This window comes from Equus quagga, chromosome 3 (assembly GCF_021613505.1).
Source record: "Equus quagga isolate Etosha38 chromosome 3, UCLA_HA_Equagga_1.0, whole genome shotgun sequence".
In the NCBI taxonomy this organism is placed as follows: domain Eukaryota; kingdom Metazoa; phylum Chordata; class Mammalia; order Perissodactyla; family Equidae; genus Equus; species Equus quagga.
In genome coordinates, this window is record NC_060269.1 from 85360409 (window position 1) to 85382681 (window position 22273).

The 22273-nt window shown below is 41.0% G+C and overlaps 2 protein-coding genes across 6 annotated transcripts in view; one reads left to right on the forward strand and one right to left on the reverse strand.

Annotated features, from left to right (window-relative positions):
* Window positions 1-1602: 1602 nt before the first annotated feature.
* Window positions 1603-22273, reverse strand: part of HERC3 (HECT and RLD domain containing E3 ubiquitin protein ligase 3) — a 100585-nt gene continuing 79914 nt past the window's right edge. For all 5 annotated transcript variants that reach the window (XM_046655977.1, XM_046655976.1, XM_046655972.1 and 2 more), the window contains 5 exons: window positions 20485-20551; window positions 19902-19984; window positions 5707-5890; window positions 5375-5477; window positions 1603-3338 (listed from right to left, as the gene is read on the reverse strand). In XM_046655977.1, the coding sequence (XP_046511933.1) occupies window positions 3130-3338; window positions 5375-5477; window positions 5707-5890; window positions 19902-19984; window positions 20485-20551 (646 nt within the window). In that variant the 3' untranslated portion in view covers window positions 1603-3129. The remainder of the gene's footprint in view (window positions 3339-5374; window positions 5478-5706; window positions 5891-19901; window positions 19985-20484; window positions 20552-22273) is intronic.
* NAP1L5 (nucleosome assembly protein 1 like 5) lies at window positions 11183-16939 on the forward strand. Its single transcript, XM_046655978.1, has one exon. The coding sequence runs from the start codon at window positions 13495-13497 to the stop codon at window positions 14416-14418; it is 924 nt and encodes a 307-aa protein (XP_046511934.1). The 5' UTR covers window positions 11183-13494; the 3' UTR covers window positions 14419-16939.

Sequence of the window (22273 nt, forward strand, 5' to 3'; positions counted from 1 at the left end):
CTGGGTGTGGACCTAGCACCGCTCATCAAGCCATGCTGAGGTGGTGTCCCACGTAGAACTAGAAGGACCTAGAACTAGGTACTGGGGGCTCTGGGGAGAAAGAAAAAAAAGAGGAAGATTGGCAACAGATGTTAGCTCAGGGCCAATCTTTAAAAAACAAAAAGTAAAGCCCATTTTAGCTCCTGGGCTGAGTTTGCCAACCCTAGCTCTCCAGGGTTATTACTAGAGAACCATGCAAGCCATCGGCAGGCTTGCACATGGAGTAGATGGAGTAGAATTTACTAACTTACCTCATTACACTTTCACTGAATCCCGCCCACCAAAAGTTACTAAATAATTTCACTAAATTGGTAGATGACTGACAGCGAAGGAAGTTCCAGAGCTTCGCAGGGGAGGGAGGGCAGACAGGTAAATCCAGAAGTGCCCATCCGGAGAGTCTTCTAAAGCAGTAAGTGGTGAAGAGAATAGAGGAAAATATCTCAGAAAAATCATAGTGTTTTAGAAGCAGCACAAAATTTCATTCATGCAACAAATATTTAGAAAGATGTCCTGGGCGTGTCTATGTGCAGGCACTGTTCTCGGTGAGTTTAGAATTTTAGAGCTCCAAGGGACCTCAGAAATTATCTAGTCCAAGCTCCTTATTTCGTGGATGAAGATTATAAGGCCCAGAAGTTTAAAATAACTTGGCTATTTTCATCCAAAATTAAATGCGGCAGGCTTTTTTGTCCCTCAAACTTAGCACTTAAGTATGCTATTAAACGTCTGTTGAGTGGAACTTATGACTGGACAGCTACCGTTCTCTTTATTACCTTGAAACCACCTATCCAGTCCAGTAAAACAGTAAATACACTGTAATTTTTAGAATCTAGTGAAAATATTTTTTTTTTTGCTGCATTTCACACACTTTTGGTGTGTGTAAGCGGGCTAACGAGCACAGATCATTAGATTAACAAATCTGATTCACCTTTAATTTCTCCTTTTCCCCTCAGGCTCCCACTGCCTCCGCTTCTCCCCTTTCTCCCGTTCATGTACTCTTTCCCACTTCCACTGCCGCTGCCCTCACTGCTTTCAGTTGCTGTCTTTCTGCTCTGTCTTTCCCACTCCAAAAAATGTACCTCTATCCACATTTTTCTTCTGAAAACCAGGCTCAAGTCATATCACTGCCTCCTACCCCAACCCTAAAGTTCTGAACATTTTAACAAATCCTACTTGGCTACCAACTAAAATTCCGATGCTTAGCCTTGTTCCTCAGCCCCAAACCTACCTTCTTTCTCCCTAGTCTTATTTATCATTATTCCCCTACTTCCTCTGACACTCTCTTCAAATGGTTCCTGGCCCTTCCCCATGTTCAAGCCTTCGCTGGTCTTCCCCTCCATGGGAAATGCCTTTTTACCCATCACACACCTTCAGAAATCCCATCCATCCTTAACGCCACCTGCTCCCTGACCTGGGCTCCTGCCTTCCTCTCCATTTCCCCAGCATTTGGTTCTACTTTCTCATGGCTGGAACCGAATTTGACCACCTGGTAGATTACTTGGGTAGACTGACTGAATTCTTCTCCTGAAAACAAGCTACCCCGTCTGCAAATACAATAAGAAGTCGTTTTAAGTTAAAACACCAAATTTATTGCATAATATTGAACTATATGCACACACATAGAAAATAAACATTTCATTTAACTATATCTTTTTTTAATCTTGTATTATAAAGACTGAAAAACTACCAATTTAGCAATTGGAATAAATCTACAATCCTTCATTGAGATTTGACGCTGTATCACGTTTCATAAATACTTCATTTTATATAAATAAGTCTTTTCCCTAGTGACTAAGAATTTAAAATTAGGTTGACATGGATTCTTTGATCATGTAGAATGTTCTTATCCCATGATGAAGGTTGAGCATGTCATTATTTTTGAGATACATATATTTGCTTTAAACACAATCCCCCCCCCGAAATCCCACTGTAAACAAACATTTCAAATGCAATAAACAAAAGTTCCTTAATAAAGAATGTCCTTAAGTCTCAGCAATTAGCGAAGAGAAAAAAAAATTTGAGTAGAAATTTTGCAATTTAAATAGAAATTAAAAAAAACAGACCGCATGCATCCACCAGAAGTAGAGGAGAGGAAAGGGGCATTAAGTCAGGTAACAGAACGGGATGAAGGGAAGAAGAGAGAAAAGTAAAGTGAGAGAGAGAAGGAGGGTGTGAGAGGGAGGAAAGAGAAAGTGGTAGAAGACAGAAAGTGATAGGGAAAAAGACAAGAAGTTTATTATTTCTACTTTTCTTGGAGAAGATATCCTTTAAAAAATTAATGCAATTTGCTCCAAAAGCGAGATAATGGAAGGGTGGGGGCCTATTGCTTCACTTTATTGTCAAAGGGACTTGGCCGAACAACAAAATAAAATGAGGATCAGCTGCAACTCTAAGCTGCTCTGCACAACATTAAGGAGGTCCAGGAACAGGCAGAGCCACGGGGACACTGCTAGTCCCTCAAGAACTTTTTTTTTTAAAGCAAGAAGCGTTCATAAAGGCTCCCAGAAATTCTCGAGAGTTCACCAGAGTAGTGGACCCAGATTCAGCTGGTTGGAATTGGGAAATTCTGAAGTAGTCCTTTCCTCCTTAGTCCTTAAAGTAGGGCTACAATAGGCCAGGAGCATTTCCAAGGCTGCAGAGAACGGAGACATTCTGCATGTGCAGGTAAGAAAGGACAGATCAGTCAAATCTTTCTTGCAGAGGAATGAGAAGTTCAGAGAAGGACAGGAAGCATGGTGAGGAAAGATGAGGGCTGAGAGAGACATCTGGGAAATGAGAGTTTAAAAATCCACTGCCATTTTATCCAGCAGAGTGCAACATATTCACAAGTGCAAGAAACACTGGGTGATTTGGTTTAAAAACAAAAACACCTCCCATACAAGAGCCAATTTTTCACCCCATCTCCAACCCCCGATTTTTCAAAAAGGTTGCTTACTGCATACAACCCGAGAAATACATCAACCAGGCTCAGGATTGACAAGTCCCAACCCCCTTACACGATAAAAAAATAGAACTCACTCCCCCTGATTTTCTGTATAGGCCTCAATGAGGACACTGAGGAAGGAAGGGAAAGCTAGGGCTGGCTGGGGAGCCTCAGGCCAGACTAAAGCCCTCGTAGTTGTCAAGGGCCTGTGTGAGCCGTGCGCTCAGGATCTCTTTGCTGCTGTACTTGGGCAGGTCAAGAAGGTTGTAGCAAGTGTGGGCCACAGGCAAGTACTCCTCCCCGCTGGCTGTGGACTGGATGACGATCTGTAGGCTCGCCATGCCATAGATGGGAATCCGATCACTGCCCGTCAGGAACACTGGGGAGAAAGGGAATTGGCATTACCAGCAACGCAAATGCGGAGCTGCTCTCAGCGGCCCTTCAAACAAGAGAGGAAGGCATGACACCCTGTGGCTTGCATGAGAAGTGCAATCACTTTTATGTGCCAATATGCACGGCATTAATATTAACAGATGCTCATCCTTACAAAGCAAAACAGATTGCCTTTCAAGTCCTATTTTTTGGTTTTATATGGATAAAAATTCTATACTATTCACTGGCTAATTCTGGACCCTGATTATACACTGACACAAATAATCCATCCAGTGGAAAGATGCTCAAAAATGCCCTCAATCAAATGTACACCCTCATAAATGCCATGAGCCTTCACAAAATCAAAGAGGAAAGGAATTACTGACATAGGAAAAGAGGAGTTGACCTCAGGGGGAAACCAGGAAGAAGAAGGCAGTCTACACGACCTCGCGGTCTCCTCACATCTCACGGGTCTGGTGCCTGTACCACCCTGGCTACTGAGTTTCCATTTGGGATCTGTTCGCTTTCCTCTACCTCTGGCTCCAGTTTTCTTAAACTAGAAGAGCTAACACTGCCATTACATTTCACTGTGACTTGGCAAAAAAAAGAGAGACTGAGAGAGACAGACCCAGCTGTCTTGTTTTCTAGCGCTGGATAACTTTCTCATAGCTGAAGTGCTGGAAATTACTACAATGACATCATTAGTTAAGCAGCACTTTCAAATAACCTGCTATTACCTGAGACTGTGATACAGAAATATTCTTGCCAAAATCTGTAGCGTTAATAAAAATTTCTAAGTCTAATGATCTCTGAACATAAAAATGTCTTCTTTTAAGGAAATCTCCAGGACCAAGAGCAGGCTCCTCTTAATTGTCACAGCCCTACAAGTTCCCTTAGCAAACCTTAACCTGTCATTCAACTCATAGGCCACTGCTTCGCAAGAGGCAATGTAACTGGGCCAAGGAGAAGCAAGGCTCGTTCTAAGACTTCTTGTGTAAGATATCGACTTTCTCTTGTCCTGACTCCTTGTGAGTGGCAGAATCTGGCGGTAAATCTTGCATTAATATTAATATATGTTCATTCTTAAAGCACTGCCTTTCAAATCCTCTTTTTTAATTTTCTATGGGTGAAAATTTTATCCTATTCACTAGCTAATTTCTGACCCTGATTATACACTGACAAAGATTTCAACTATTTTTAAGAGGCTGAATTTGATGTAAACCAGACTTCATTCTTCTTTCCAAATGTATTACCCTTCTCCAATGTCATCTGGCCAGTCACAAAGGACCATAAATTGTCTGATTCCATTTATATGAAATGTCCAGTACAGGCAAATCCATAAAAACAGAACACCGATTGCAGGAGGAGGGGTAGGGAGAAATGGGGAATGAGTGCTAATGGGTATGGGGTTTCTTCTTGAGATGAATGTGTTCTAAAATTGACAGTTTCACAACTCTGTGAAAATACTAAAAACCATTGAATTGTGAGTCTTCAGATTTATTAAAAAGACCATATTAGAAAAATAACCTAAATGTAGTCAGGTCATACAAGTTATCAGAGAGCATATTCAAAATATAAACAAAAGTGTGGTGAGAACTGTCTAGAAAAAAAAAGGTGAATCTTATGGTATGTGAATTATATCTCAATAAAGCTATTATTAGTCACATCTCCCCAGTGCCATCTGCAGTAGATATGTGCAATATTTTCCAAAGGCTAGAGAGAACAGGGAAGTTAATCCAAACAATTAGATTTCATTCACGTAACACTTAAAGGAATCACTTAGATATAAAACAACTAGTATTTTAGAGCAATTGAAAAATAAATGAAGTGCTTCCTTCCTTTCTTTTACAAAGTCCCTTCTGTTAGGCAACAGCTATGGCTAACAACCTGTGTTGTGCCTGAGATACGATTCAGACAGAGAGTGTAAATATACTGACTTCCTAACTCTTCACCATTTAAGAGTTCAAACTTTATTTGTGGAGTATCTCATCCTACAACATACGCAAGATTTAACAAACACCATATGAGATTACTGATACCTACAGAGAAACTTCTTCTTCTTTTCCAATGGAAACTCATGAAATGTTTCCCAAAATAGTTTCACGGTGGGATGTGTGGCTGAGTAATCACCCTTGTAGATGGCAGTCTGCCCAAAAACGACAAAAAGAAAAAAACGTATCTTACAGAAGAAGAAGAAGATCACAGTGGACATTTGTGTACCATTTGCACTGGAGAGTAAGAAATAACCCCGGAGACGCAGGAGGCCTCCAGATCCTCCTCCACCACAGCACACTTGCAGAGACCGGGCCCTGGGCACACCCACCCAGGCCGCAGCCGCTTCCTCGCAGGGTAAAGACAGCACCTTTCAGGCTTACCTCTTCTAGTTCCTCCCAGTTGTAGTTGCTGTTCCCCACCATCATGGCCCTCAGTTCTGAAGGCTGGAAGAGCTCAAGCACTTTGCCACCACACACCTTTAGGAAACCACTGGAAAAGGCTGTGTACCATTCATGAACTGAGATTTGGAAGACATAATTCACGTAAGCATCCACAAACTCCTGCCTGCCAGAAGACCAAAGAAACAGAACATGTTTAACTCAAAATCTCGTACAGTTCATAAGGCTCCCCTTCTACACGGAGGTTGAGAGGGATGGAAAATGGAATTTCATCACATCATCAGGCCAGGAAGCATCCTAAGGCATTATGTGTGTTACTGCCCAGCCCTAGGATTCCACCAGGGAGTCTCAGGTGACCTGGGGACAAAGGCCAGACAGGTGCAACCATACTACTTACTTTATTTTACCTGAAGTGCTCCAGTTTTCACCTTGTTTACGGTCCTGCTTCAAATTTAGTTTAGAAAAAAATAAAAGCCTTTTTCTGATGAAAAGAAAAAGTCTAAGATAATGATTCTAGGCTACTTCCCCTCTCTTTGGAAACAAATAAAGCTAGACCGTGTGATATCTGTATCCTGATCTATTTCAAAAGATAATTTCATAACTCCTTTCTAGAAATCACTTAACTACCTCTGGAAAGAACTGCCTTATACAATGGCTCCATCTCACTAATAATCAGGGAACCACAAATTAAGACAATACCGAACTTTCATTTGTACCCACTGGCCTGGCCTAAGTTTAAAAGTCAGAGAATAGCAATGATGAGTGAAGATGTGGGGAGGTGGATGGTTAAATTCATGTATGAACTTGGCTAGGCTATGGTACCCGTAGCCAGTTGTTCGGTCAAACACCAGTCTTGATGTTGCTGTGAAGGTATATTTTTATGTGTTATTAACATTTAAATCAGCAAACTTTAAGTAAAGCAGATTAGTCTTCATAACGTGGTAGGCATCTTCCCATCAGCTGAAGGTCTTAAAAGACTGAGATCCTCCAAAGAGGAAGGAATTTGGCCTCTAGACTTAAGATGCAAAATCAACTACTGCCAGAAGTGCCAGCCTGTCAGCCCGCCCTGCAGATTTCCAACTTGCCAATTCCACAATCACATGAGCAGATCCCTAAAATATTGATAGACAGATATTCTATTGGTTCTGTTTCTCTGGAAAGCCCTGACTAACACAGATTTTGGTACCAGGAAGTGAGATACTGTAACAGAAATACCTAAAAATGTAGGAGTGACTTCTGAATAGGGTAAAGGATAGAGGCTGGAAGAATTCTGAGACACTTGACAGAAAGAGCCTAGATTGCCTTGAAGAGACTACTGATAGAAATATGGACATTAAAGGAGATTCTGCTGAGGGCTCAGAAAGAAAAGAGGAGAGCTGTGGAGAAGGCTTCTCTTGTCTTGGAAAATACATACATGCCATGTTAGAAATACAAATGTCAAAGTGGTTGTGGTGAAGTCTCAAATAAAAATGAGGAACGTGTATTGGAAATTGGTGGAAAGTCAATCTTGTCATAAAGTGGCAGAGAACTTGGCCAAATTGTGTTCTAGTATTTTGTAGAAAGTAGAACTTGTAAGTGTAAACTTAGATACTTAGCTGCGATTTCTGAGCAAAGTGTTGAAGACGTGGCCTAGATTCTTCTTGCTGCTTATAGTAAAATACAAGAGGAAAGAGATAAATTGAAGACGGAAGCGTTAAGCAAAAAGGAACTGGAACCTGAAGGTTTGGAAAAGTCAGCCCATCCAGAGAGCATGCTCTGCAAACAGGGCCAACCGTGTGGCTGAACAAAGGTTTCCGGAGGAGATCAGGCAGGTGACTCATGAATCCAATCAAGCACCTGAGCAGAAGCCAGGAACAGACACGTGGCTGTCCAGGAAGGATCTGCAGAGGACCCTCTTCTCCCATGGCTTGGACCCCTGTGAATTGCCTGGGAGGCCAATGAGGATTTGAGAATTTTCTACCAGCAGAAACACTGCGAGCCTGCACTGAAGGAGACGGGATGAAATGAAGGATGGCGGTCAGACTTGAAAGGAGGCATGAAAGGAGCCAACAGAGCTAACTGGCTGCGAGCAGGTGTTATCTTTCAAGAAAAGGGAAGAATGACCCCAAAGGTAAATCAGAGTCCAGCAGGGCTTCCACTGCTACCACAGGCACAGGTCGAGGAACAGAGCCACCACCCCAGTGGGCCAGAGGACACAGCAGGAGCCAAAGGAGATTATTCTCCCAGCCTTAAAATCTAATGAAATTTGCCCTGCTAGGTTTCCAACACGCTTGGGACCTCTGACCCCTTTCATCCTTCTGATTTCTCCCTTTTGGAAGCGGAATGTCTCTCCTATGTGTGTTTCACTGTTGTATTTGGAAGCAGATAACTTGTCTGGTTTCATAGGTTCACAGCCATAGAAGAACTCTGCCTCAGGATAAATCAAACCTCGAGTCTCATCCATACCTGATTTAAATATTTACATTAGGGTCCTCAAGAGAAACAGAACCAACAGGGTGTATGTGTGTACATATATAGAAAGGTATTTATTATAAGGAGTTAGCTCATGTGATTATGGAGACCGACAAGCCCCGAGACCTGCAGTGAGCAAGCTGAAGACCCAGGAGAGGCAATGGTGTAGCTCTAGTCCCAGGACAGGCAGGCTCAAGACCAAGGAAGGGCTGATCTTTCTGTTTGAGTCTGAAGGCAGGAAAAACTGATGTCCAGCTCAAAGGCAGTCAGGCAGGACTACCTCTTACTCAGCCTTTTTGCTCTCTTCAGGCCTTCAACTGACTGGATGAGACACACGCACCTTAGGGAGAGCAATCTGCTTTACTCAGTTTCCTGCTTCAAATGTTAATCTCATCCAGAGACACCCTCACAGGCATATTCAGAGTAATGTCTGACCAAATATCTGGGGACCTCATGGCCCAGTTTAGTTGACACATAAAATTAACCATCACAGATGAGATTTTGGACTTAAAGTTGACGCTGGGATGGGTTAAAACTTTAGGGGATGCTGGAAAGGGTGAATGTATTTTATAGGTGAAAAGGACATGAATTTGGGGGGGGCCAGAGGATGAAGAGTTATACATTGAAATGTGTCCCCCTAAAATTCATATATTGAGGGCCCGGCTCCGTGGCCGAGTGGTTAAGTTCGCACGCTCTGCTGAGGAGGCCCAGGGTTTGGATCCTGGGTGCGGACATGGCACCTCTCGTCAGGCCACGTTGAGACGGCATCCCACATCCCACAATTAGAAGGACGTGCAACTAAGATATACAAATGTGTACACGGAGGGTTTAAGGAGATAAAAAGATTGGCAACAGTTGTTAGCCCAGGTGCCAATCTTTAAAAAAAAAAAAAAAAATTCATATATTGAACTCCCAATCCCTAGTACCTCAGAAGGTGACCGTATTTGGAGATAGGGTCTTTACAGAGGTAATCAAGTTAAAAAGAGATTATAAGGGTGGGCCCTAATCAGGTATGACTGCTGTCCTATAAAAAGAGGAAATCTAGACAGAGAGACATGCATAGAGGGAAGATAATGAGAAGAGACATAAGGAGAAGATGGCCATCTACAAGCCAAGGACCTACGACTGGAACAGTTCCTTCCCTCACTGCTTTTAGAAGGAACCAACTCTGCCAACACCTTGATTTTGGACATCCAGCCTCCAGAACTGAGGGACAATAAATTCCTGTTGTTTAAGCCACTTTGTCTGTGGCACTTAGTCATAGCAGCCTTAGCAAACTAACACATAGACTCTAATCTCTACATGTCAATTAGTATTGCTCTCGACACATTCTTTTCTTTCATAACGATCATTAACAGTTATGGAGTGTTTACTAGGTGCTAGTCACTGCAATAAGTTCTTGGATGAACACTATCTCAGTGAATACTCAAAACTATCCTTTGAGTGAATTTTATGGTATGAGAATTATGTCCCAATAAAAATAAATACATGAAAAAACAACTTTTTGAGGTTGATATAATCATTATTCCAATTTCAGGGCTAAATCTAAGACAAACAACTACTTTACGGGCAGGGGCAGAAACTGAAGCCAGATGTCTGATCACAGACCTGTGCTCCCAAACACCTCACTCAAGTGCCCTCCCTTCTCCCATCTTGCCTTTTCATTTCTAACACATTGCCAATGGTTTTTAGATTCTGAATCCAAACTGTAGTAAGGGTCTTTTAAAAAGTCTGTCAAGCTGATTCTGAAATTTATATAAAGAGGCAAAGGAACTAGAAGGGACAAAACAATTTTGAAAAAGAACAAAGTTAGAGGACTCATATTACCTAATTTCATGACATTACTATAAAGCTACAGTTATCAAGGAGGGCATCGGTGAAAGGACAGACACATAGGGCATTCCTCAATATCATAGGCTCGGTTCCAGACCACCAAAATAAAGTGAATATCACAATAAAGTGAATCACATGAATTTTTTGGTTCCCTGGTGCATAGAAACAATACGTTTACACTATACTGTAGTCTACTAAGTGTGCAATAGCATCATGTCTAAAACAACACTGCACATACCTTAAGTAAAAAATATTTTATAGCTAAAAAATGCTAACCATCATCTGAACCTTCAGCAAATCATAATCTTTTGGCTGGTGGAGGGTCTTGTAAAAAATGCAATATCTGGGGCCGGCCACGTGGTGTAGTGGTTAAGTTCAGCATGTTCTGCTTCAGCGGCCTGGGTTCATGGGTTCAGATCTGGGCACGGACATACACTACTCGTCAGCCACACGGTGGGGGTGACCCACATACAAAGTAGAGGAAGACTAGCATGGATGTTGCTGATCTTCCTCAAGCAAAAAACGAGGAAGACTGGCAACAGCTGTTAGCTCAGAGATAAGCTTCCTCAGCAAAAAGACAAAAAACACAAAAATTCAATATCCACAAAGCACAATAAAGTGAGGTGAAATAAAATGAGGTATGCCTGTAAATCAATGCAACAGAACAGAAAGTCTAGAGATAGATCCATGTGTATATGGTCAATTAATGTGCAAAGTAAGTCTGCAAAATCAGTTCAGTGACGAAAGGATAGTGTTTTCAATAAATGGTACTGCATCAACAGAATATCCATATGCAAAAGGCATATATCTTACACTCATATAAAACAATACAAATCATAATCTAAATCTGAAACAAAATTATAAAACTTCTAGAAGAAAACATAGGAACAAATCTTTACGGCCTTGGATTTGGCAAAGACTTCTTAGATATGACACCAAAAGCACAAACCATAAAAGAAAAAATTTAAAAATGGATTTATCAAAATTAAGAATTTCTGCTTTTTGAAGACACTGTCACAAAAATGAAGAGACAAGCCACAGACTGGAAGAAAATGTTTATAAAACACATACCTCACAAAAGACTTGTATCCAGAATATATAAAAACATTTAAAAATTAATAAAGCAAAAAACCCAATTTAGAAAACGGGCAAAAGATACTTTATCAAAGAAGATATATGAATGGCACATAAGCAAATTTGAAGATACTCAATATCATTAATCATTAGGGATACCATTCACAGCTACTAGATTAGGGAAAAAACCACTGATACCAAATACTGGTGAGGATGTGGACCAACTGCAACTCTCATACACTGTTGGTATGAAAACAAAATGGTACAGCCACTTAGGAAAACAGTGTGCAAGCTTCTTAAAACGTTAAACCTTCATTTATCATATGATCCACTTCTAGGTATGTACCCAAGAGAAATTAAAAGTTACGTTCACACAGAAACCTGTAGACGAATGTTCACTGCAGCATTATTCATCGTCACAAAAAACGGGAAACAACCCAAATCGGAATATTATTCAGTAATAAAAAGGCATAAACTATTAATACACACACCATGGATGAATCTCAAATACATTATGATGAGTGAAAAAGGGCACACTCAAAGTCTATATACATATTATTTCATTTATATGACATTCTGGAAAAAAACAGAATTACAGGGACAGAAAACACATCAGTGGTCGCCAGGGCTGGCAATAAGGGAAGGATCATGAAGGAATTTTTGGGGATAAAGTTACTATTCTGTTTACATGACTGTATTTGTTTGTCAAAGTACCCTAAAACGGGTGAATTTTATTACACATAAATTATATTTCAATAAAAGATCTTTAAAAAAAAAAAGGAGGCTAGCTTAAAACTAGGTTTTATGATTTAAGTTGAGAATATAAAAATCCTGAAAGGTGAGCACATCCAGGTTGTCTGAAGCACATTAAATTAGTCAAATGGATTTGATTAAAATTTGGGCTTTTTCTTCTTTTTTAAAATCTGTCACAACTTCTATATTAAAGAAGTTAGAAGGCCTGGTTTCTGCCCCTGATTCTACCAATCAGGTGATACATATAGTAACAGAATATTTATTTCAATTTTTCTGCTAAGTTCTTTATCTCTAAAATGAGAAAAAGCATTCTTAACCTCAAGGTAGCTGTAGCTGTGAAGAGATGATACATGAAATATATGGGTGATATACAGAATACATATAGTGTCAGCCAACTAAATACAGATATATTATTATATCAAATTCAGTCAGAGCTAAGATGGAAATTTCAGCCTTAACAACAAAACTCAATCATTACAAATGGAAACAGGGAAGGGGGGGAAATAAATGATCCAGAACAGAATTAGGAAAGTAAAATAAACAACAGAAATCACAAGTACACAAAAAACTATGATGTTTGCTAATGGGAATATATTGGCCCTTTTGTAAATGGTTACTTTCTTGGGGAAGGGCACAAAGATGTCTTTTTCTAAAAGAGAATATTGTTGCAGGTTATCTTTGCATATTAATAAGTGCAATTATTTTGTAAAAAAAAAAATAAACCACACAAAGAGTGCTTGCTGTGTGTTAGCACTAAGTGTTTTACATATTACCAACTAATTTAACATTCACAAGAACCAAAAGATGGTACCAAATATATTTTGGGAAGTAATTTCCTAACATTCATATGCTTAGTGAAAGTTTCAGCAAGTCCCAATATAGTGAAAGAAAAGCATTTCAATCAGTAACGCTGAATCTGAACACATTCCCGAGGAATTTCTGGAAGGATCGTTTGTCTTCCATTCCTCAAATACGTGCTCTCAATCCTTATTCAAGAAGTTATCATTTTGGTTTAGTAAAAGAGCTAAAATATCTATTCACTTTGCTATTAGAAAACAAGACTTCGCTACTTAAGATCTTTTTTTACGTTCTCATATACAAATCACAGCAAGACCGACAGAGCAGGTGCTGAACTGCGGCACGCTCTGGGGACACCGTGTGCGCCACACGGGTGTGCCGCGTGTCCCGGGAACCGCAGAGATCGGCCCCAGGCGCCGAGGGCCCTGCTCGCCTTCGGCCCTCCGCCAGCTTCTTTCCTCCTCGCAGGCCAAGGACTCTGAGGGACCTTCTCAAACACATTCCAGAACACCAGGGTCCTGAGACTCTCCACCCAAACGGCTCGCAGAGACCCAGGGTCCGCCCAGGGGAGAGAAGACCTTCTCACCGGTGTACATACGCCGCTTGGCCAACACGCGGCCAAGTGCGGATGCTGGGGGACGGCCTGACGTGCAAGCTGCCCTGGCCACACACAGGCACCCAAGTCCCAAAGGGGGTGGAATCGAGTCAGCTCTCCCCTGCCTCCACTTTCTGGAATGGAATTCGGAGGGATCTGAGAGGTGACCAAACCGACTCCACAGGAGTGAGCCAGACACCGTCCCACGGCAAAGCGACGCCAGCTGCGGGCAGATGCGGACAAAGACCAGACAGCTGTACTGACAGATGGACACAGGGCCCGGCGTGGGGCCCAGGACCAAGCTGACCCCGGCTGAGGCCAGCAGCAGCCCGCAGAAAGGGCCTCGGGCCCCGCTGCCACTCCCGCCTGGCTCCACGGGGGTGGGCACGCGGGCCGACCGCAGCGGGGCACCCAGCAGACGGCTTCTGACGCCAGCAGCAGGGCCGAGCGAGGGCAGCGCGGCGCCCACAGCCGAGCCAGCAGCCAGTCCAGGGCCGGGGTCCCGGGGGCGGGGCCGCGCGCACGTCACCGGCACGGCCGACGTCACGGCCGCTTGCCGCAGCCGCAAGGTCCCCGCGCGCAGCTCCGCGGCAGGTCTGTGCGGGAGCCACCCAGCCCTCTGCGGCTTCTCCTCTGACATGGCTGACGCGGAGAACCAGGGGCCTGCGGAGCCGAGCCAGGCGGCGGAGGCGGCGGAGGAGGTAATGGCAGAAGGCGGTGCGCAGGGGGGAGACTCGGACAGCGCGGCCGGTGACTCGGACAGCGCGGCCGGCGACTCGGACAGTGCGGCCGGTCAGCCGGCCGAGGAGCCCCAGACCCCTGCCGAGAATGCACCAAAGCCTAAAAATGACTTTATCGAGAGCCTGCCCAACTCGGTGAAATGCCGAGTCCTGGCCCTCAAAAAGCTGCAGAAGCGATGCGATAAGATAGAAGCCAAATTTGATAAGGAATTTCAGGCTCTGGAAAAAAAGTATAATGACATCTATAAGCCCTTACTTGCCAAGATCCAAGAGCTCACCGGTGAGATGGAGGGATGTGCATGGACCTTAGAGGGTGAGGAGGAGGACGATGACGAGGAGGAGTATGAGGATGAGGAGGAGGAGGGAGAGGAGGAGGAGGAGGAGGCTGCGGCAGAGGCTGCCAAAAATGAGGGTCCCCACTCTGCCGTCTCCGATGACGCCAAGAAATAAGCAGAGCAGAGGCTGAAGAGGAGAATGACGACGAAGACAAGAAAGCTACTTTTTTATACATATATATATTGGTGGACTTAAAACGGCTCAGGTTTTGGACCAAAGAACAATGTGAATCAATTCTGACATTCCCAAAAACATATTAAATTGAAGCAATCAGATCCTGGCCAGCCCGTTTCAAATTTGATTTTCATTTTGAACATAAATGTATCAAAAGATATTAAAGAAAATGAGTTTAATTTAAAATAATTTCTCCATGATCGCTTCTTGAGGACTGGAATTGAGGCTTATTAAGGGTGTCAAGTAGATGTGAAGTAAAGAATGTCACTTTGAAACTCATTCATCACACTACGCACGGAACACCCAAGCCAAGACTGAACGTGTTCTCAATGCCTAATTCTTCAGGTTCTTTACTCCTGAAATTTTCCAGTGCAGAACCCAAGAAAAGTCTCATCTTTAAGACTTTGCTTTTGTAACGCGGACATCAGCGTTACACTTTGGGGAAGAGAGATGGACTGGAGGAAGCGTGCGCTGGAGATCATGACAGTACTGTTAATAAGCCTGGAAAACTGCCACTTCAAATTCTAATGAATGTTCTGAATATTGAAATTTAGAGAAACATGATTCTGAGAAGGAGGGTGTATAACTTGTATAGTATTGTCAACATATGTGTTCGTTATTTACAGTCTCATGTTTATGTGTTTTCTTGGTAGTGTCTATTTACAAAGGTGTAAAAAAAAACCCCAAATGTTTAAGTATTAAATCCCTTTACCTAGCATTCTAGAAATATTAATTTACTTCAAGAGATGTAAGATGTAGCAAATTCTGTAAAGCATGTGTATCCAGTGTTATGTAGTTTGATCCTCGTAAAGTCTTTTTGTCCCGTAGCTTTTAGAATGTAGCTGTGAAAATTATCAGAAGTCTTCACTGAAGCTAATGTTTGGAAAAAATATACACTTGAAGAACCAATCCAAGTGTGTGTCCCCACCCACAGCTCAGAAGTAGAAAGGGTTTAAGTTTGCTTGTATTAGCTGTGCCTTCATTATTTTGCTATCTAAATGTGATATGTTAAATATAAAATGGTGCATAATCAAATTTTACTGCTTGAGGATAGACTGGCTTACAGTCAAGGATTTTTAGGAAGGACACATTTAATCTAAAGACTCTTACCTTCTTTGTGGGTTTTGAATTGTGTGTGACCCAGTGATCTATAAACATAAGCATAAAATTGTTTACCACTGTGGTGTTAATAAAACAGTATTTTCCAAAAACAAAAGGACTCGGTACTCTGTCTGCCTGGCATCAAATCCCAGCTTTGCCTCCTATTAGCAATGAACCTTGGGCAATTCAATTAATCTACGTGTGTTCAGTTCCTCCTCATCTGTAAAAGGGGAGAGTAATAGTCCCTTCCTCACAGGTTATTATGGAGAACAAGTGAGTTAATACAGACAAAGCCCAAAGAACAGTATCTGACACATACTAAGTGCTTGAGAAATTTCAGCTATCATTATTATTATTACTACTACATAGAAGATAAAGACACTGATTGGAAATTCAATCCTCGTCTCCCGAGTTACAAAAGAGGAGAAAATGCACATCATTATAGTCTTAAGTTTATGATTCCTTATTGTCAGAGAAGAATGTGGCCTTTAATTCAAAAACACAAGGAATTCAAAAAACTATCTTGTTTTGGTTTCCTCAATATAAAAATCAGGTTCTGATATCCTCCCAGAGAGGATAATAGACTTCAATGTGACATTATAAATATACAAAAAAGGCTATTTCAACTTTACATTTGGGCATTCTGAATGAAGTAAAAATAATAAAATTACAGACTCCAAAAATATTTTTAAAGTTGTATTTTCTTCCATTTTCCTAAGGGTTAAAATTACACAAAAGCAAAATTTAGACTGCTTTACCTTAGGAAATGGAAGGCGGCTCTGACCTGTTGCTAATGGCAAGAGTTTAGTAAAACTTTAAGGTAATATTAATCTTCCTAGGGCCAGGCCAACCAAGACAGAAAATCAAAATAATGTATTATATAGCAAGTCAATCTTAATAGAAGCAAAAACAAAATCTAATAAAATTCAATATTCATTTATCTCATTCTATGAATAAGAGACTGTCATTTAATATTTTTCTAGGTCCAGCAAAAAAGGTAAAAATGAATGAAACAAATAATGTATAATTATTGGGGAAAAATTTTTTTTGCAGGCCTGTGATTACAGATAGAAAATCCAAGAGAATTAAATGAAAACTATTACATTTAGTAACTTTGAGGAACTGACCAGTTACCAGATAAATACATAAAAACCAATAACTATTTCTAGGCACTAGTAATGATCAAAACAAATGGAAAAGGCTCTCACAGTGAAAACAAGAGATCAAAATATAAAAACCTCTAACAAAAAGTATGTATAACCCTTGTGAAAAGAAAAAACAGACTATCACAAAGAAGTGTAAAACTGATCTTTGGATAGTAAGACGGAATGTCACAAAAGTGTCCATTCTTTCCAATTAACTTTTAATTTATCCCACTATGTTTTTTCCTACACAAACATACCTATCGTAAAGTTTAATTTATAAATTAGGCTCAGTATGAGATTAACAACAATAATAATAAAATAGAACAAATATAACAATATACTGTAATAAAAGTTACCATAAATCTTAGCAACCTCAGCATACGATTTTTTTCCTTTCCTTATTAAGTCGAGAACTTTCACCTTTTCACTTAAAGGAAGCACTTTACAGCTTCTCTTTGGCATATCCAAATTGCCAGCATACCAACTCTTGCACTTTGGGGCCATTCAGTAAAATAACGGTTACTTGAATGCTGGCACTGTAATACTGAGACAGTCAAGCTGATAACTGGGACGGCTACTAAATGACTAACGGCAGGTAGTGTATCAATGTGGGTATGCCAGACAAAGCGATGATTCGCTTTCTGAGTAGGACAGAGTGGGAGGGCATGAGATTTCATCATGCTACTCAGAAGAACGTGGCATGAAATTTAAAACTTATGAATTGTTTATTTCTGGACTTTTCCATTTAATATTTTCAGACCATGGGTGACTGGGTAACTGAAACCACAGAAAGCGAAACCGTGGATAAGGGGAGACTACTCTAACTCATTTGATGTCTGCAGCTCTTGTCCAAGGATGCAAAGCAATTTTAAGACCAAATGGAATGTGATAAATTATGGATACTGAATTGGTACCGTTCTGGCCTTGTCCTCCAGGGTAGTGGTGACAGGAAATATCTTATTGTTAACAAACACAGCTTCAACGCCAGCAGTATCTGTGTACACAACTGCCCAAGCTAAAAATCCAACAGGTATTATTTTTATCATTCTTTCATTTAATTTTCTTAGACTAATCTAAGAAATACCCAAAAAGGACCCCCAGTGATGACATTACAGCATATAACAGAACAAAGGAAAGAAGAGCTGCAATGATTAATGTTTTACAGTCATACACAACCCTTCTTACCAGGATCTCAATGTGCTTGGCTGATAAGATTTCTGCTTTTTGCAACATAAAAGAAAAAAATTCACTCATACCTTTTTCTGACTGTCCCTAACTGACGGCAATCCTAAGTAATATGGCAATAACCACGCTAGGTTCTCAGAAGCCCGTCCAACAGGTAACTGTGTGACAGCAACAGGGGGCAGCGATGGCGAAGGGGGGGTCTGCCTCCTGTCACCATGTACAGAGACATGTGCGACAGTTCACCGTGTGTTCGATGAGTGCTAGTGACCCAGAGCAGCCAAAACCTAAACTTACCTAACACAGAAGCTGCTCCACACTTTAATCTCAAACACAGTGTACTGACAATAAAAACAGGAACCATCCCCTCCGCCTGGCAATATTTAAAATGACAGCACTCTTCATTGTACAGAGACTTGAAAACTTTTGAAGCTTTTTTATAGAAAATCATGTAACAGAATAATGGAGATTTGTAATACAAGTAAAAAACAATGTAGGTTCCTTCTCATCACTCTCTTGAATTGATGTCTTGCTGTTAAAGAACCTTCTTATTATGTTAATATTATATGTTAAAGAACGTTCTTATGGAAAACGTTTTGCAGGAGTAGCACTGAAGTCAGTTAGGGGCAAGTAACTGCCAAGTAAGAGAAAAGGAACCCACGTGGCTTTTAAACAAAAGCACGCTCCCCACAGGAGTCTGAGCGCCACTCGTGGGGTTCAGCAATGTCCGTCAGTGTGTGTTAGCAACAGATATAAATAGTGAAGAGGGAAAAAAATAAGATAAAGAAAGTGTGCCACGGACCCACTTCTATCATTTGACACCTTTGCTCACAAACCAACAATGGCTTCTTATTACCTGCTGAATAAAGTCTAAATTTCTCTGATTTTCAAAGACTTCTACAATCTAATCCCTGAGCTAAGCTGGTGTGGGTCGTCCAAAGGAAGCTTCCCCCAGCCATGCCCTCATCCAGCACTCACACCCACATGCTCCTCCCTGTTCTCTGCCTGAAATAACCACCAAGATCCAGCCATCACTCTACGGAGCACCTTTTACTTCTTATGTCCTCATCTCTACTTTCTAGTATCCAATCTTAGTCAGCTGCCCAGCCTAGCTCTATCCCCTATCTGTCCTCCCAGATGCATCTGTGCAAGGTGACTCCTTCCAATTCAACCACTCAATCTTGTCTTCCTATCTCATTTATGGTTGCACATGAGAACAGCTTATCACCTAAACAAACTGAGTTATACTTCAGTTTTCCTGCACAGTTTGTCTCTCAACTACTGAGTCAATTCAACTGCTGATTCAAAGAAATGTCTGTTGAACGAGGAGAGATAGTGAGAGGGATAGGGAGAGAGCCAGAAAGAGAGAAAAACTCAGACCCAGAAAGAGAGAGAGAGCAGAAAAGGCAGAGACAAAAAGTATTCTAACAGCAATAACTCTGTAAAGATATGAAAAAGAGCTTTAAATCCCAATAACTGCCTTAACCGCAGACAACAGCACAAATCGCCAGTGCCTGCACTAGGTCACTCTTTTCCCCACCCAGGGTATCCAACACAGAGCATTCTGATGACTCACCAGAGTATAAAGACATTCTGAATGCTCCCCTTCCTCAGGCTGCTTGCCTAGCTCATTGTTAGTTTCTCACAGATGATGCGCACATTATTTTGTCTGAAACCTGATGCAGAAGCTCAGACATCCTTTGAAAAACTAAAAGCTGTGGCCGGCCCCGTAGCCGAGTAGTTAAGTTCGCACACTCTACTTCAGCAGCCCAGGGTTTTGCCTGTTCAGATCCTGGGCATGGACATGGCACCACTCATCAGGCCATGCTGAGGCGGCATCCCACATGCCACAACTAGAAGGACCCACAACTAAAAATATACAACTATGTACCAGGGCCCTTTGGGGAGAAAAAGGAAAAATAAAATCTTTAAGAAAAAGTAAAAGTGCAGAGAAATAAAGAAGCAACATCTGCAGTAGTCTAAGGGCAGACTAACCTGTTATCCTTGCACACAGTTACTTTGTCTCCTTCAGGTATCAGTTTCTTCTGTTCAACCACTCCATAGCTTTCTCGACAAATCTATATTTAAGCAGGAAAAAAGAAATGTTTCAATTTTGTTCACCGCTTATCTTTCTCGAACCCAAATGACTGAGAGAAGCTTTAGGAACAAACTTAGCTTAATAACTATTTATTAGTAAACAAATTCTTGGGAGAAAAGAGAACCTGAGTCAGAAAACATTGGCATCTTAAAAGGTATCTTTTTGTTTTAAGACAAAGCATTGCCAATAAATGCAACCAAGGAGAAATGATACGAACTCTAGAAAAGAAATATATGTATCAAGAGTAAAGAGGATTAATGCTTCAGAAATTTTCTTAAGTGCACAGATTAATCATTCATTCATTTATTCAGCAGATTTACTGAACTCCTGTAACACTCAAGACACTATGAATACAATAATTTGTCTCAAAGAAGTCTTTGAATTTGTTCGTTGGTTTGACGAAAAACTAATGTTAATTATGACTTGTAAGCATGATCAAAGAGACAGCCACAATCATAAGTAAACTGTGGAAATCCTTACCGTGAAGTTGAGGCAGAAAGTCTCCTCAATATCTTCCCCAGGATAATCTAAAAGTTCTTGAAGACTCCTGATCATTGAAGGATGGAGAAAGGAAAAGAGGCAAATCAGACACTGCAATAATGTTTCTACCTGAGTCACATGTTCAGATTGTTTGCAAAGAAAAACTATAAAAGAAGATTCTAGAATGCACATAAATCCAGACTGACAGAAAATGTTACCTATACCTTTGAAAAGAAATATGACAGTAAGACTTGTAAAACCTTCATTAATTGTTCTCTTTACCTACCGACAAATCTTACTACATTTATGAAGAGATTCAGATGGATTTATATCTGACATACTTATGTTCTCTTAACCCTGGTATTGCCTGGAAGTAGATATATGAGGAAATGGTACTGCAGTGGCCCTTAAGACTGGTTTCATCCCTAAGCATTAGTAGAATATCCCTCCACCATAAAAAAGCCACAAAGTCACTTCATCCACTTAGGAATCTTAATGGCCTACCTGCTAATGCAAGGGGCTCTTTATGGTAAAGACACTCTGTCAAACTAAAGAATACTGAAACATGTACTCTTAAAAAAAGAATATGTTTATGCTAACAATGGTCATATCCTAGCTCTAAAGAGAAAACAGTCTTGTAACTAGACCTCATTCGCACTTTCTTCTTTAGGAGCTCCAAGTCTGGCAATTCCACCAAGAGTTGCCCAGGAAGAAAATTCCTAGCGTGGAATTTAAATCCACTATCAGTTAACCAGCCAAATCGTTACTGGAAATATATCAGTCTCAGCCAGGCTGGCAAAGTAAACAGCACACATTTGTCATTCTCTAGCCTTCTCTTTCAGTTACCAAAAAATTAAGCCTGCCTGTGTCTCCTCTGCTATTTTTGCATATTCCTTCTAAATTTTTTCTTCCTTTCTGTGTCCCCACCCCTCCCATCCTTTAGGGTTTCTCAGTATTGGTGTCCTATACTGGTAATGTGACAGTCTCATTTCCAGAGGGTACCTTAGAGACTACCCTTCCATCTCCATCTTAAAACCGGTACTCTTTCTCCAGGAAAAGGGATATTCCTTCCATTGAAGCCAAATGGATTATACTGTTTACAGAAAGCCAAGGATATGATTGATGTCTTTTTATATATGTGATCTTATGCTACCTAAAATCAATGCAGAAAAACTCAGAATAAAAGCAATTTGAAGAGCCAGAAAGAAAATAACATAAAAATGCCTCCACTACTTTGGAAAACAGTCTGACAGTGCCTCAAAAGGCCAAGCTGAGAGTTACCATATGACTGAGCAACTCCACTCTTAGGTATCTAACCCAGAGGAATAAAAACTTATGTCCACACAAAGATGTGTACAAGAATGTCCACAGCAGCATTATCCATAATAGCCAAAAAGTGGAAACAACCCAAATATCCATCAACTGATGAACGGATAAGCAAAATGTGCAATATCCATCCAATGGGATATTATTTGGTAATAAAAAGAAATGAAACACTGATACAAGTTACAACATGGATGAACCTTGAAAACATGCTGTATGAAAGAAGCCAGACACAAAGGACCATATACTGTATTATTCGATTTATGTGAAATATCCAGAATGAGCAAGTCTATATGGACAGAAAGAAGATTAGTGGTTGCCTAGGGCTTGGGGGACGAGGAGACTGAGATGATGATTAAGGAGTACCAGGTTCCTTCTTCAGGGGATAAAAATATTCTAAAATTCCTACAATCTCCCCAAACTGAATCAGGAAGAAATGGAGAATCTGAATAGGCCAATCACAAGT